A 16,961-nucleotide genomic window follows, 5' to 3' on the forward strand; every position below is an offset into this window, starting at 1 on the left:
AACGTGAGTACAAGCAGCAGCTGTTTACCACTGTAACTAGGTAACAACTTGAAAAGACGTCACTCTGTTAAGTGCAGTATTAAATTTTGTCTCTTTGGATTTACCTCGAAAACTTGACATGCACAGATCAACACTTGTGTTTGCCTCTGGCTGATGCATTGAATGTGCAATGATGTGATGAGTATTAGCTTTTGTCTGCTGCGATCACACGAATGCGTTGCAAGAGATGTGAAGAATGTGAGCTGCTCTCTGAAGGCGGTGTATTTGGACACAAGCAGGCAGGAGAAATGCAGTTGTAGAAGATTCAACAATAAGGAAGCGGGAAGCGGGGTGGCAGTCCAGGTAAATCAAGCTTTAATGGTCTTTCCCAGTCTAACAAACAGTTGTTGGCTTTTCAGCTTCACAGCAGGGCATTTACTCTTCAGCTTCACAACAAGGTATCTACTTTAGCTTTAGGCATAAGGGACAACATGAACTCCTAAATATTTAAGTTCAGCTGCTTTGCAGCGTTTAGTTTCACGGAATGTAAGGTCTGTGTGACTGGGACTCTCTCTCCCTCACTGGCCTCTCGGCGGCCTTTTCAAGCCCATCTCCGTCATCACTGTAACGAGACACAGGTGTTACGCATCATTAATCACCAGGTGATGGCCCTTACCGCTTCCTCTCTCCCCAGTGACAGACAAATGACCACGTCCCGCTCCACAGCAGTATACCATAATTGCGATCGTGAGCCTGCAAAGATTCTAATTATTCCCTAAGGGTGCTTTCACACTAGCATTTTTGGTGCACACCCGGGGTCGAATAACATCAAAGTTAGGTTTGTTTGGATAATGTGAACACTGTTTTCTGAACTCTGGTGCTCACTCGAGAACCGCACCCGAGTCCGCTTGAAAAGGTGGTCTGGGGTACGTTTCATTTGAACTCTGGTACGGTTCACTGCTAATATGAACGCAATCGTACCAAACTGCGGAAGTAAACCGCTTGTGATGACGTATAATTTGCGTCTTTGCAGGCTTGCGATAGCAATTATTATGGTATAATGCAGTTCTCATTCTTGCATGTGTCCAGATACACCGCCTTCAGAGAGCAGCTCACATTCTTCACATCTCTTGCAACGCATCCGCAGGCTCGTGGCAGACAAACGCTAATTCATCACATACTTGCACATTCAATGTATCTGCGAGAGACAAACACAAGTATTGTTTGTGCATGGCCAGTTTTTGTGGTAAATCCAAAGAGATAAAATTTAATACTGCACCTAACTCAGTGACATCTTCGAGTTGTTACCTAGTTACAGTGGTAAACAGCTGCCGCTTGTACTTACATTGATTATGTAATCGGACCGCAGTTCGGACACAAATAAAATGATGTGAACACAGACCAACGTGGGCAGCGGGAGGGGGAGGAAACAAACTCTGGTTCGGTTCAAGCAATTGAACCAAGTATGAAAGCACCCTAAGATTCCCATTTGTATTTCGGGCTTCTTTATAATTAAAAGTCCTGTATTGTGTTTAATATATATATAATCAAGCTTTTGACACGTAGGACAATTGAGGGACAACTATTACACAAGGTTCAAACATTCATTGATGCTCAAGAAGAAAACACACTACTATATACATACCATACTTTATGTAAATATCTGTAATGTAGATTCTGAAGAGCAGTACTAAATAAAAAAAAATATTTTATCTCTTATATTTGTATAAATTATGAAAGGGTTGTGAACATTTATGAGACAAAAGGGAATGCAAACTGATCTTGTCAACTATATATACTGTTTATTAAACCTTCAATGAATGGGTAATCACCTGACTTCCTTTTCTTTGGCTATCTATCTTGTTTCTGAACAGCAGTCTCAATCGAGTGATTTGGCTACTAAAAACAGCCATTTGGCTCCTTAATGTTTCAGTTTAGCAACCAGTTGCTCCTAAGTAATTTTTTTTTGTCTGGAGCCCTGTACATACATTTGATATATTTTAAATTAGTTGGCCGATATTAGCCTTTCACAGATATATCGGTATCTGCGTATTTATTTACTGATATGCACAAATATTTTTTCAGAACATTCAGAACACAATGCAGAAACAATGCTTTAGAATTGGGGTCATAACGTAGTTTGTCCAGCATTGCGCGCTCCGACTCCATTGTTTACAGAGCTGAGCTGACGGTGGTTCTGGTGATTGTGGTTCTGCAGACAGTGCAGAGTTAAGCGGTGTGTTTACGGTAAGGTGCTAACTAGTTTGTTTATTAACTTTCCAGTATGTATTTCACAATGACCCCATCATTTTCCCTTTTCAATATAACTAATATAACATTAACCCTGTCCCTGACAACCATGTCACTCATGTTTATCACATATGTTTGCTATGTTAGCCAGCTATAGTTTGTCAGAGCATCTTTTTGCAGCTTAGCAGACAATGGTGCAGTGGTGGATTGTGTCTGTTGAGTGTTGATTTCACACTACGTTGTTACCTAGTTGGTGAGATGCAATGACGGAAAGTAAATTTTTTACTCTCCGTGACAATGAGCTTTTAGCTAACTAGCTAACCACGTAGCTACTTTCATACCTGGTCAGCTGAGTGGAAGCTAATGTGTAAATATGTATTCACCGAACTGTTTTGTTCAGGATTCACAGTTTGGTACCCCCTTCAACCGAAAAATTCCAGTCGTTGCATTTACAAAATGTAATATTTAAAAGTCTGGTTTTCCACCGTTGAAAGTTTCCCCTGAACTTGTATAGCAGAATATGGTGTAACACCGCTGCCTCTGTTTATCTCTTGACTTGGCAGGTGTAAATGCTTGTTTTACAACCTGCCCCTAATTGACTGGCAGTGTTAAAATAATCAGCATTAGACTGATACTAAACAGTACTATTAATGTTTATTTAGCTATTTATTGTATTTTTATTTATTCTTTATTTAAATGGTCAGCCATTGACTGATACTAAACTTACAGTACTGATTTTTATTTAGCTATTTATTGTATTTTTATTCTTTTATTTTCTCAGTGTTCATTTCTAGAATTTGTTGACAATGTATAAAAATAATGTCAAATATTATTTGATAAAAATATTTGTTTAAGAAAGCAGCCTTCTGAGTACCTTTGCATAGTCATATCGGTGCAAAATCAGTGCACAATCCACATAGAAAAGGTCTGTTTTTATTCCAGCTTAACAATTAGCTATATCGGCCACCATATTGGTAATCTGTGAATTTTCCCCTCTAAAATCGATATCGTCTCAAAAATCCCATATCGGTCGGGCTCTATTTTTAATTAAAACAGGATTTTTTAAAATATTATTGTCTCTGATTACATCTTAATATTGTTTTTCAAAAATGCATAATGGAAGTTTCCCGGTCCTGTCACCTTGTCAAGTTGGGTTTCTGTCTGACAGGACCGTAGCATCATCGTCCCAGTCTGTCTCATGTTTCGTGTATGTTCTTTGTGTGAGCACACCGGTCTGGTTGTGAGGTAACCACCGTGCGCGAGTTACCGCTGTGCGCTCTCCGGTGATGTCAAGGTCCTGTCACCTTGTCAGGTTGGGTTTTTGTCTGACGAGGACCGTGGCATCATCGTTCCCTGTCTGTCTTGTGTTTCGTATCCGGGGCATGGTGTCTGGATCCTGACTTTCTGCCTGGTTTGATTTTGGTCTGTGTCGGGATCCGGACACTCATACTCCATGTTCTGTTTGTTTTGTTCCAAGCATGTTGACGTTTTCGTCCTCATTTGTTTCAGGTGACGCTGGCACTTGGAATCAGCGTTTCCATGGGAACCCTGATTGTTTCCATGGGAACACTGATCATGCCAACCTTTATCTGCGAGCGGCACCTGCCCCTTGTTTGTTCATGCCTATATTATTCCCCTCGTGTGTCATGTCCTTGGCTGGATTGTCTGATTTAATGTTAAATGTAGTTCAGTGTTGACTGAATGTCTCGCTAGATTGTTGTTTGGTGTGAAGTAACTAACCTCACTCTCTCTGCCTAGTTGGTCCTGTCTCATGTATCTGTTGGTTGCCCGTGTGTCGGGTGTGTGGTTGCCTTCCAGTTTGCTGCCTGTCAGCTGGGTTTACACGGAGGATACCTCGTCTTTGCCTGTGTGTCGGGAGTTAGACCATCTTACGCTGCTGGCCGTCATTCTGCACCTCACTTCCCTCACTTCACTCACACCTGACTTCCACAATGCACACACTCATTCTACGAACACTCCACAGCACACACGCTTCTCTGTCGTCTCTCACGAGCCGGTGCCGGGATTCTAGATATCCAAAGTGACTGCTCACATTTGTTGTAAATAAATCCTTTGAACTGGTGATTAAAATCATTACGATACTTACAATATTGCTTAATTTTATATCGTCAGCAAAATCATCACGTTTATATTGTGAAAATTATTAAAGTTATGAATGTGATCCTGTGTGTTATGACTGTGATTGTTATGACTGAAGACCCCATCTATTATGACTATGGATACACCTGTCACGCTTCAGTTTAGTGAAGTTTAGCGTGGATCCAGATGCAGTAGATTTATTCACAAAGAAAACGAGAGAAGATTATGAAACAAACACTTCGCTAAGGAAGAACACTATACGTCACAGCAGTAAGCTGGAGAAATAACATAACTTGTAGACTCACAACCATACAAACATGAACCGACAAGAGGAAAGAGAACAAGAGGACTATATATACCCATGGGGACTGAAGACATTACAATGAACAGCTGGGAACAATGATCAGAGGGAATGGGGAACAGGTGTGTGTGATGATGTCTGGAAGGTGCATGATGGGAAATGTAGTTGGGGGGAAAAACTTCAAGTCTCAGAACACAAAAGGATGATGACAACTTGATAGCACCTATATGGAATTTCTGGGCCGATATGATAACCGATAATTCACTGCTTATTTTGGCCGATACCAATATGGATATTTAAAAAAAATAAATACAAAAAAGTTTTGATTTTTAATCCTTTAACATGGAACTGCTAGCTAATTCATTAAAAGCTTCTCATTTGAAAAATAGGTGTCATGTAAACTTGGAATTTACATTTGCTGCTCTTTAGCCTAAGGTTTGGCGGATGTAACATAAACCAGAAATGTGCCTATATTACAGATGTATGCTGATTTGAATGAGATATAAATGGCAAAACACTTGCATACATTATATGGTGCTCAATCATGTGAGTATTTATGGTAATCCTGATGGATCACTAACAGAGAGAGAATAATGAATTTCTAACAGCTGTTATAATGCATTAAACCTAAATGAGGCGATAAATTAACAGCATTTAACGAACTGTATACATGGTGTAATATTTATGCTAGCAGCCAGACTGGCGGCACTGGTTTGTGTTATGTATGTGCGCACATTGTGGACATGCGCGTCTCATTCACAAACGCTTGTTACAGTGCTCATCTGTGACAGTTCCATTGTATCACTTATGAAATGTGAACAGCAATCATAATTGGAGTGGGTAACATCAGATAGATCGAATAATCATGAGTCACAAGTCTCAACTTGTAAAATAAAACAAGCACATTAGTTTCACTCACAAACTAGTGTCTTTAGCCACCTCACTTCACTGTGAGGATTATTTCAAGATCTATGCACTGGCTTATTTTAATTGCGATGCTGAGCTGCAAATATTGATGTGCTATTCTCCATATTCTGTTCATGTTTCATGAAGTAATGAGCGAAAATGATTGCCCCCAAGTAACATACATTGATTCATACGTTTCGTTTATTGCCCCATTAAACATAAACAGAATATGGGAAATGGCATGTCGTTACCTACAGTAGATGATCTCGATTAAAACCGGACCCAAAGCAACGCAACAAGGTGCAGAGATGTTGTTGTAATCCTAACTGAAGGATCTGAGTTTAGCTTGCAACACCAGCCTGGCTCTCACTGACACTGACACAAGCTGTGTGTGCATACATGCACTGTTGCTTGAGAATGCCTGAGTCTCTGCCTGAAGGAGAGAAGTCGCAGGCAGTCTGAAATTCTCTGCCACAAGCAAATAAACCGCAACAAATTATCTGCGAAAATGTCGCTATAGCTGCTATAATAATATTTTGATTTTCCCGGTTATCGGCCAATAATGTATCGGCCACCAATAAATAATGCATCCCTAGTTATGACTGTGACCCTGTCTTATATGACCATTAGTCTGTCTGATATGACTGTGTCCCCATCTGTTAAGACTGTGACTATGACTGTTATGAATGTGATCCTGTCTGTTATGACTGTGAGTGTCTGTTATGAGTTATGACTGTGATCTTGTCTGTTTTAACCGAGGTCCTGTCTGTTATGACCGTGACTCTGTCTGTAATGAACGTGACCCTGTCTGATGAATGTGATACTGTCTGTTTTGACCTTGACCCTGTCTGTAATGACCTTGAGGGCTAGGGCTGGGAATTGCCACAGACCACCCGATTCAATATTACAATGATATTTACTTGCCGATTCGATATGTATTGCATTTTTTAAGTATTGCGATTTTTATGTTTTGATATATTTAGCTGAGTTAACTCCTTTTTCTCGGAAAGAAATGTGTATTGAAGAACAGCTGTGTTTAAAATGACATTTGTTTCACCTTGTAATACAGAATTTGCAGGTAAAAGGTAGGGATGTGCAAAACTACTAATTTAAAACTACTAATTGACAGTCAATGCATTGTCTGAGCTATTAGTCGATTTATCAGTGTTAAGGATCCCATATATAAGGCTGCATTATGTCAATCAGTTGTGTTTCATAGGGAAATATAAATGCAAAACACAGCCATTTAAAAGGGTAATTAACAGATATTCAACAATTAAATAGGCTAAATAACTATAACCTCATCCCACAATACTAATAAAGAAAAGTAAGAAACACGAAAAGCTCCAATACAGAGCAGCACAAAACTGCTTATGCGCATATCAGACTCTGAATGACGCGCTTCAATGCGCTTTTGCGCATCTTGGAGACAGATGACGCGCTTCAAGTAATCAGAGTGCTTGAAGTCACATGCCGAACGGCTACGCATTCAGAAGTACACAACTGTTAGATTATAAATATTGTGAGGGCGCAACATGTAGTTCACGGCATCCAACAGTTTGATGATACTTTTTACAGCTAAGCTATTTATTAAAGCTGTGTCAGACAGAGTCTGTAGAATGACTCTTCACAACACCTCACAAATAAACCTGTGGATTATGCATAGTAACAGGGACATTACCCAAAGCAGAGGATTTGACGTCCAACAGTTAATAACAAGCGGCGCTTTGATGGCTGCAACAGCAGTGAATTAAAGGACTGAACATAAAGGATTAGAGACGAAACGTCTCAGAGAGAAAACCTGTTAGTGTTGAACTCTGCACAAATATAGCTTCCTATATTTATCTATCAATCATTGTATTAATATTAAGCTAAATGTGTAATTTTTTAAAATTCAATTAGAAATCGATTTTTCATCAGTGAGATGATTTTAAAATCGTTTGTTTCAAGAATCAAGATTTGTAACAATAGTTTTTTTTCCACATCCCTAGTGTGTTATGACTGTGACTCTGTCTGTTGTGACTATGACTTTGTCTGTTGTACCTGTGATCTTGTCTGTTATGACTGTGACTTTGTCTGTTATGAATGTGGACCTGTCTGTTATGACCATGACTCTGTCTGTTATAACAGTGACCCTTTCTGTTATGACTGTGACTCCGCCTGTTATGAATGTGATCCCATCTGTTATGACTGTAACCCTGTCTGTTATGACCATGACCCTGACGTCATCCTGTCTTACGACTGTGACCCTGTCTGTTATGACTGTGACTCTTTCTGTTATGACTTTGATCCTGTTTGTTATGTTGGTGACACTGTTTGTTATGATCATGACTTTGTCTGTTATGACTGTGACCCTGTCGTGATCCTGTCTGTTATGACTGTGACCCTGACCGTGACCGTGACCATGTCTTTTATTACTGTGACCCTTTCTGTTATACTTTTGACACTTTCTGTTATGAATTTGACTCTGTCTGTTATGAATGTGATCTTGTCTGGTATGACTGTGACACTGTCTGGTATGACTGTGACTCTGTCTAGTATGACTGTGACTCTGTCTATTGTAACTGTGACCTTGTCTGTTTTGATTGTGATTCTGTCTGTTATGAAGGTGAATGTCTGTTTTGAATGTAATCCTGTCTGTTATGACTGTGACCCCATCTGTTTTGACTGTTACTCTGTCTGTAATGACTGTAACTATGTCTGTTATAACTAGTGGTCGACCGATATATCGCAGAGTCCGATAAATTGTCCCGTTTGGCCGATTTGTTTCTTGAGGGCGCCGAGAATCACCTGCTTGCATGTGAAGCGACTGAGATATGTAAACAACCAGTCACGGTTTGTTTTCTTGTTACGTGCCATCGTGTTACTACAGTAACAGACCAGTGTGCAACACCGTGTCATTCAAACTGTCCGCATATCAGAGCCGCAACAAATGCATTTGAGCTCATAATGTTAAAGGGCTCGCCTTTTTCATTCTCCCTCTTTCTTCTCAACAGTTCCCTGTAACTTTTCTGTCTTGTCTAATGATAAAAAGGCAAATATTAATAAAAATAATATCATATCATCTGCAAATATGCACATATTTCATTTAAACAGATGTAATAAACCAACCTCACAACTTGAGCAGATCCAGTGTGGAGTGCTCATTTATTTCCTCTAAAGCTCGTATTCTAACAGCCTCTCCTCAACAGTTCCCCCTCACTTTTAACTTTTCTTATGATAAAAGGCAAACATCAATAAAACTTGTATTATATACTGTTTGCAAATATGCAGATATCTCATTTAAATCAAAATCAATCAAATCAAATCGCTTTATTGTCACACAGCCATATACACAAGTGCAATGGTGTGTGAAATTCTTGGGTGCAGTTCCGATCAACATAGCAGTCGTGACAGTGACGAGACAGTACCAATTTACAATAACATCAAATTAACACAACACAATTTAAACATCTGATATACACATAATTACGCTCAACAATATACAAATAATAACATACACTGTACAGTATACAATACGCACTATATAGATACACATTATTCAATAAAAATACAAAATAAAAATATATAAAAAAGTATATATAGTATATATAGAATGTACAATATTGTACTGTATTGACATTCAGCTGTCGGTTGATAGTCAGTTGTTAATAGAGAATATAATATAATAATAATATAATTTATGACAGTCCGGTGTGAGATATAAGAGTGAGGGTAATAAAGTGCAGTAAACGGATGTCATTCACGAACCTCACGAAAATCCAGCGTTTTCTTCCCATCGAGTGCTCATCTAATATCTTCCTCTGAAGCGCGTATTCTATCAGCCAGAATCAAAACTTCAGTTCCTCTGATTCACAAATCATGATGGTCAGTGGTCACAATCCAAGCAGGCAATCCAGGCCATTTAAACTGTCAGGATATTGCTACTGCTCGCTGGATCCGCACGAGCGTGTGAGTGCAACCAAAGTCTTTCTAGCAAGTCAATCCACTGTCGGCCATGTTTGGAACTCTCTCGGCAGGCTATTTCCAGTCATGACAGTACAGCTCCTATCTACTTAAATGGGGAAAGACCGAAATCTCCAAAACGGTTGGTCAAGATTACAATCAAAGAACATATTTCAAATCAACAGTAAAATTTGACAACACTGGTATTTTAAATGGTGCTTCTTTACCTCAGATTATGCTAAAAAAAAATACATTTTCCCAGCTTTTATAGCTAATGCGCATGAACGTTCTCGAGTTGATTGACAAGTGATGTCTGTATCTAAAAGGTGATTGGCTCTTTTACCTGTAAGGCGGGACTTCCTATCTACATCCGTTGACCGTTGGGTGCGAGAGCTTCCTGGTTGAGCGTTCCAATTTCTCCCATTAATTTTAATACAAGTGGCCCATCTCTGCTTAATAGTCTCTGGTGCAACTTCAAGGTAAAAGCACGTCACGTGTGCTATAAGTAAATGTCTTATTCACTGTGCACTATATGGTTTGATTCAGTATTTTTTGAGGAAATGCGATTGCTAACATGGACATGCCATCCATGGTTGCTGGACTACTGTGTGTGCTGTTGTTTCCTTCATCCTACTATATTAACAATTTCTTCATGTGCAAATAATGACTAAAATTTGATGACTAAACAGAAATCAGAAGAAACTGCTATCTACCATTTAAAATACAATATTATTTTTTTTAGATTCTTTTTTTACAAAGTTTTGTGTGAAATTGAGTATAGTGCTAAATAAGAGTTTATAATTTTTTTTAATAAGTTTTATGTTTATGTTATTTACTATATTAAATTGTGATATATCGGCCTATCAGCCACCCTGCTCTCTTGATGTCTGCATCGGCCATTAAAAAATCCATATCGGTCGACCACTAGTTATGACTGTGACTTTGTCTTTTATGACATTGTCTCTGTCTGTAATGACAAGAGCCTATCTGTTATGACTGTGATCATGTATTTTATGACTGTAGTCCTGTCTTTTTTTACTGTGACCCTGTCTGTTATGACCATGACTCTATCTATGACTGTGACCCTGTCTGTTTTGAATGTGACCCTGTGTTTTATGAGTATGATCCTGTCTGTTGTGAATGTGACCCAGTCTGTTATGATTGTGACAGTAGCTGGGTTTCCATCGAAATCTTTCACTTTTTTTTTTTTTAAGCACATTTAAAAAAAAAAATGGACTTAAGAAAATATGAATCATTGTACGTTTCCATCCGTAATGCGCATTAACTTGAGGGATCTTGCCTTGTCATGATGGAGCAGCTGAATGTCCTCCCTTTTATTTACAGCATTGGAGCAATTGTACCTCATTTTATTAAATGCTGCCAGGAGACGTTGCAGAATAGGTGTAATAGCTGATGTAATGGGGCTGAAATAGGTGTGATGCCCATACGCCGCCAGTCTCCGCATTCCTAATGGTGCCCGCTCTCAAAACTGTTCTGGTGGATTGTGAGGACTCACTTCCTGTGAAGTCTGTGGGTTAAACACTTCCGAAAGTCGAACTCTGTGTTCAAAGAATTGTGTACCAAGGTCGGACTTTTCGTTGGGCCAGTCACGTCAAGCTATCGCACACTCATAACACATGCATGTATGGTCAAAATATGTCATTGTTTTGCGAATAAACATAATCATCTTAATGCACATTTTAACTAATGCGAAACTCTAGAAAATTGACCTCCTCCTAGCGCATTACATTTTTATGCAAATTTAGAAAGTTTATTAGCATATCAAGCGTTTTCATTCAGGATTACTTATGCGCAATTTCAAAATGCGCATAAAAATAGGATGGAAACCCAGCTTAAGTCTGTTATGAATGTGCTCCTGTCTGTTATTACTGTGACTTTGTCTGTTATGACTGTGGCCTTGTTTGTTATGACTGTAGCTCTGTCTGTTATAGGGATGTTACCGTATGAGGTTTTTTGGTATGATACCATCACAAAAATGCCACGGTATTACAGTATCACGGTATTTAGGTACAGGAAACTGCTAATATTAGCAGTTTAATGGTTAGTTTTATATTACATGGCGCTCTGGAATACTCTATTCTGATTGGTCAGTGGTGCCATTTACTGGTCTGATATCTCTGACAACCACATATCTGGGGATTAAGACGTATCTGACCGGTCATCCAGGTATTGCGAGTCATTTTTCCTGCTTCTCGGATCACTGTGCGATCTCGACAAGTAAGCTAATAAAACTATTTCAAGTCAAATCAATGTTTCACATCCCTTTATTTATGTATTTGGCAAGTAGTCTTAATAAGATGCATAATGAGCAGTCAGATGGCCATTACTTGTATGAAAAAAAAAACATCAACTGAACTCCGACACAAACCAGAGGTGGATTTCATCTGTTCAGCGATTTATGACTGCTTACATAATTTCAAAGCAAATCAATCTTTTATGTCCATTTATTTGTTTAGTAGCCATGTAATAAGCAGCAAAATGTACAGTCAGCTGGATGTTATCGCAAAATAAACCCAGATAGGGTGTTCGGGGTCTTGATCAGCCTTTATGGGTTTATTTTAGGATAACAACCAACTGATTTTACATTTTCCCTTACATAGCTAAATGTAGATTAGAAAAAAAGACATTCCCTTATGCAATTTAATTGTATGCCATGCTGTCAATCATAATTTTTGAATTCTTATTTTAAGATTTATAAAATTTAATTTAGCAAAAACAAACAAACAAACAAAATGCATATAGGCGCTTAAATCCGTTTGCTGCATTAGTGAGTGTCAGAAAGCACAAACATTTCATTAGTCTACCTAAAAAGCCTACCAATGTCTCATTGCAAATCATGTAAAACTGTACATGTAAAAATCTGGTGTTTTTTAAAAGAAGGTCTAGAATTTATTATTATATATAGGCCTAATGTATTTTCACTTACATTCCTCTCCATAAATTCTGTGGGATGATGCTCACGGAGATGGTGGCTTAGGTTTGAAGTGTTTCCTGCCTGAGACGACGCTTTCTTGAAACAAACCTTACGAACTGGGTAACTGAGAAACATTGATGGTGCCTCGTAGGTCTTTAACAACTGAAGTATTCCCACACCACCGATTTCAACTGCTTTGGTCGAGGAAATAAAGGTTCAGGCTCAGACATGAATGTGTGCTGCTGTTTAAAATAGAGTGACGGTTGAATGTTAAATGAGGAAGTCAGTCTTATTTTATCCTAAATTTAGAAAAATGTCAGTGAGAATTTTTTATTAATCATTTCAGTGTTAAAATTTACCCACAGGTTTTATGCACAAATAATTGTGTACACACAGTCAGTGAATGAAACCCAATGTCTTTCTCTCAGAAAAGCGGAAATGTAAATAAAAAATAGGCTTACGTAATTTTCACTTGTAATGTAATAATTAAATACTGTTTAATATTTAGTTTCCTTTGTGATGTTACACTTTTCATTTAATTTAAAATGTTTGTGTGTGTGTTTGTGTGTGTGTGACAGCTGGTTGCGAACACAGTGCTCTTCACTGGTATGAATCTGTCGGGTCTGTTTGTGCGGATCCTGACGGAGCGAGCGCAGAGGAAAGCTTTTCTACAGGCCAGAAACTGCATTGAGGAGAGACTGCATATGGAGGACGAGAACGAGAAACAGGCACTAACCTTGCATTATATCTTATTATATAACAATAATCAATAAATACTGTCTATAAAAAAATAACAAACTTAATTTGCATATAATTATAATATTAATTAATAAAGAGTCTTGTTGTAAATATTGTAATATTAAAATTGAGAAAAAATACATTTTACAGTTGAAGTGTTTCATTTTTTGGATGTTAAAACAATCGGCTTCCTGTAGCATCTGCCAAATGCATAAATGTAAATGTAATGTAATTTCTTGTATACCAGAGTCAACTATTAGTATGCCATTTCAAAGGTAGATTTCACAGAAAAGTTGAAACTCTGTGGTACTATGAAATCACTGCTCTTGACTCAACCAGTGACCTGAGTTTGGGGTGGGGCTCTCTGTTTGTAACCAACCAATGGCAACATAGACAGTGTTCAAGAAACCTGTTTGAAAATGATAATTATTTTTTTGGTTCCGTTGGGTGACACTAGTGGCACAGAAATGATACACGTCTCCTTTAAAGATAAAAACCAACACTCTCCTTTATCGCTCTCGTATCATGTCTCTCCCATCAACACTCAATAAATACAACATGCAAACCCATCTTCCACATACACAGGAGCGTCTCTTGATGAGTCTGTTGCCGAGGAATGTTGCAATGGAAATGAAGGAAGATTTTCTTAAACCGCCAGAGAGGATCTTTCACAAGATTTACATCCAACGGCATGACAACGTAAGGTAAGACTGCAGGTGACAGCTTATGCTTTTTAGTCCAGCATTTTGTTTCTGAGCAGCTGTGTGTAAGCTGTGCATATGTGGGTCAAAAATGTCCTTGCGTGTAGTTTTTAGGACATTGTTATATGAAGTGGTCTTTTGATCTGCTACTCCAGGTATTCCTCATTTAAGGTGTCTTCTATCATGTAAAGTGACTTTTTTTTAACATTTTAGTTGAACATTTTTTTCACCAGATTTCACCTGAGTTTTTTTTTTTTACCCACATATGCATTGAATGGGGGTGAAGTTACATATGCATTCTTGGGTTAAACCGTCCTAATGTAGTATCTCAAGGCTTTGATGGACTTAGCACTGTTTATCTCAAGCAAGAATGACTGATTCACAGATGTCACAGTAGATCAGTTGTTTTCAGTCTGTGGACTTCAGAGGTACTGTACTGAAACAAAGTGCAAATAATCCTTAAAATGTATTAGTCACAGCTAAATAGATATGTTTTAGTGTGCACTTGAGCTTGACTGAGCCTGTTTTCTCCTGTTTGTGGGGGCCACAAACAGGAGAAAGGTGATGTTTACATTTTTCGATGTTAAAATACTTTCTTTTATTGCCGCTCAATATGCAGAGACAACTATAATTTAATAATTTGTAGGCTGAATTTGGGATTTTTGTCATTCAATAGTATATAGTATAGTCTTTAAAAATCCATGTTATAAAAGTTGCTTTGTGATTTGCCAGACGAACACATTTAATTTCAGTGGGTTAGGGTCAAACACATGAAAGGCAGTTTCTGGCAGAGAACTAAATCCAAGTGGCATTACATTGATCATCTTCAGATGCTTTCTTGTCATATGCAGTGAAAAGTATTTTATGAACTAACTCCTTCAAAATGTCATTGATGCCTAGCACAGCCATGCTGCATCAATCAGAAAATATTCACTTTCCATCACCTGATGCACTGCACTGTAAAACCCTCTTTGCAAAATTATATTACATGGTTCTTGACACGCATCGCGGCAGTTCTGATGTGAAATGTCCACTGTATGGCACTAAAAGCAAAAGAAATGTTCTCTCAAGAAGGGCTACATTTCCCAAAATCATCGTTAGCCAACTATGGTCGCAAGTTCCATCGTTACCAACATAGTTAAACTATTTGGTGTTTCCCGAAACCGTAGTTCTGATGAACATTTGCATACAGCATGGCAAAGTTGTGAGGTTGGAACTATAGCTCTTTACCTGTAGCATAGTTTCTTGTTAGTTTGCTGTATGGACATCATTTGACTTTGAGGCTTCAATATATTTTTTTATGTGTTCATGTTAACGCATAAGTGCTGTATATGTTTTTGAAGAGCGCGCATGTGCTCAAGTGCTTTAGGGGAACCCCAAAGTGTAATGTAGAGGCAAACCCATCTCTTGCAGCGTATGTATCTGTCGCATTACGCAGAGCTTTCCTTTCTTCAGCAGCTTTCTCGCATTAAACGGCTTTCTGGTATACGTGTAAACTGAGATTTTATATTTAATATTCGCAGAAGTTATTACTCCACCCCCTGTGTAATGTCATTAACGACTGCTCTATGTTGTTGAACCAACGTGATACGAACGATGGATGTGTGACAGTTACTACAGTTTCAGAAAACAATCTTGACTAGCTAGTTAATGTCTCCAACTATGCATCATACTATGGTGGTTAAGCATGAGTGAGTTGCATCGTTGTACAGGAAACGCACCCCAGATGTGAATGGTTTTTAAGGTTCATGCTCTATCAAGTTTTAAATCAACAAAACTGACCCCCCTACCCTCAACCTTAAACCTAAATAGTGTCAGAAAAACAAATGTGACATAAAAAATGCAATTGCTAAAGCCTCAACGTAATTTTTGGCGCTTCTATGACACTTTGGACTCACATGTTTCCCCTGGTCCTTTGTATCACAAGTGCAATGCTCTATCACTCCTTACAAATCATGTGCTATAGTAGAAGTGTGGAACAGGGCGAAAAGTACATGTTTTAAAGTTATGAATCGTTCATCAATGTTCTTAAAATTATAATTTTTTTTTTTTTTCAGAGGAACACAACCATTGGTGTTAGCCCTGCTCTCGCAACCTTCATGTGTGACTTACATTTCATAGCATGTTTTGATTTCAAGGCATATTTCATGTCACATTTCCGATACTATGTTTAAATATTGATATATTTATTTAATTTTGTCTGTTACATCCCCCTTTAATTGTATTGAACTCTTAGTCATATGTACACCACTGCATTGTGAGTATTTATTAGGCATCTTTAGTTTCCACTAAAAAGAAGCTTGTATTCATCCGTTTTGACTGACTGAAATCATCATTGTGATTTTGAAAGCTGCAGTGTTGAATGCTGTGTGTGTTGTTAAGGAAATAAAAATGCTGTGGTTTATTGCAGGCAGAGCAACACTGATGAACAGTTCATCAGTGTACCTTCTCTAAAGAGGAAAATGCTTGTCTTCATAATCTTGTATCAAAATGTAGTAACTTGCTCTGCTTTTGGAACGACTTTTCTTTTTTTGGCTGACATCACCAAGCCTTCATATTTTCCGACAACTTGTCATATGCTCCACCAGTTTTCACCACCCAATAATTTTTCATGGATGAAATCAAGTCCTTGTGACTGCTGTCTGGTTTCACTCTGAAATATGCCAGAATATGTTTGTATAATGGGCTGTGAACACTGTTTCATGTTGACTTTGTGGATATATGACTGATTAAGGATAGTTCTTGTGAGATGTCTCAGACGGGTACGGAAGTTATTGCATCATCATTGTAATGAACTGTAATACTTTCTCATCGGTGATAGATTTAATAATACGCAATACTACAGGAGTGTTGAGTTCTGGTGGAGGTGAAGCACTGACGCTGCCATCGTTTCATTCTCAAAGTAGGTTAAGATGCCCTCAGAGTTCAATGAAATGAGAGGAGGACCTGGAGAATAATTTGCCTGAGATTGTGAAGTAGAAATTAAATCTGACATCAGAGAGTGTATGAAGTGTCAATGAGAATTTCAGTTATTTAACCATAAAACATTGGTGGAATCTGATTGTCGACTGTGTGGGTTTGATTTTAAATTAGTGCGAAGGCTACT

At 38.2% G+C, this 16,961-nt stretch overlaps 1 protein-coding gene across 2 annotated transcripts in view; it reads left to right on the top strand.

Moving 5' to 3' along the window:
- adcy1b (adenylate cyclase 1b) overlaps window positions 1–16,961 on the top strand; it is a 100,338-nt gene that overhangs the window by 22,407 nt on the left and 60,970 nt on the right. For both annotated transcript variants that reach the window (XM_051697471.1, XM_051697470.1), the window contains exons 3-4: window positions 12,995–13,144; window positions 13,740–13,858. In XM_051697471.1, the coding sequence (XP_051553431.1) occupies window positions 12,995–13,144; window positions 13,740–13,858 (269 nt within the window). The remainder of the gene's footprint in view (window positions 1–12,994; window positions 13,145–13,739; window positions 13,859–16,961) is intronic.

This window comes from Myxocyprinus asiaticus, chromosome 5, assembly GCF_019703515.2.
Source record: "Myxocyprinus asiaticus isolate MX2 ecotype Aquarium Trade chromosome 5, UBuf_Myxa_2, whole genome shotgun sequence".
Lineage (NCBI taxonomy): Eukaryota > Metazoa > Chordata > Actinopteri > Cypriniformes > Catostomidae > Myxocyprinus > Myxocyprinus asiaticus.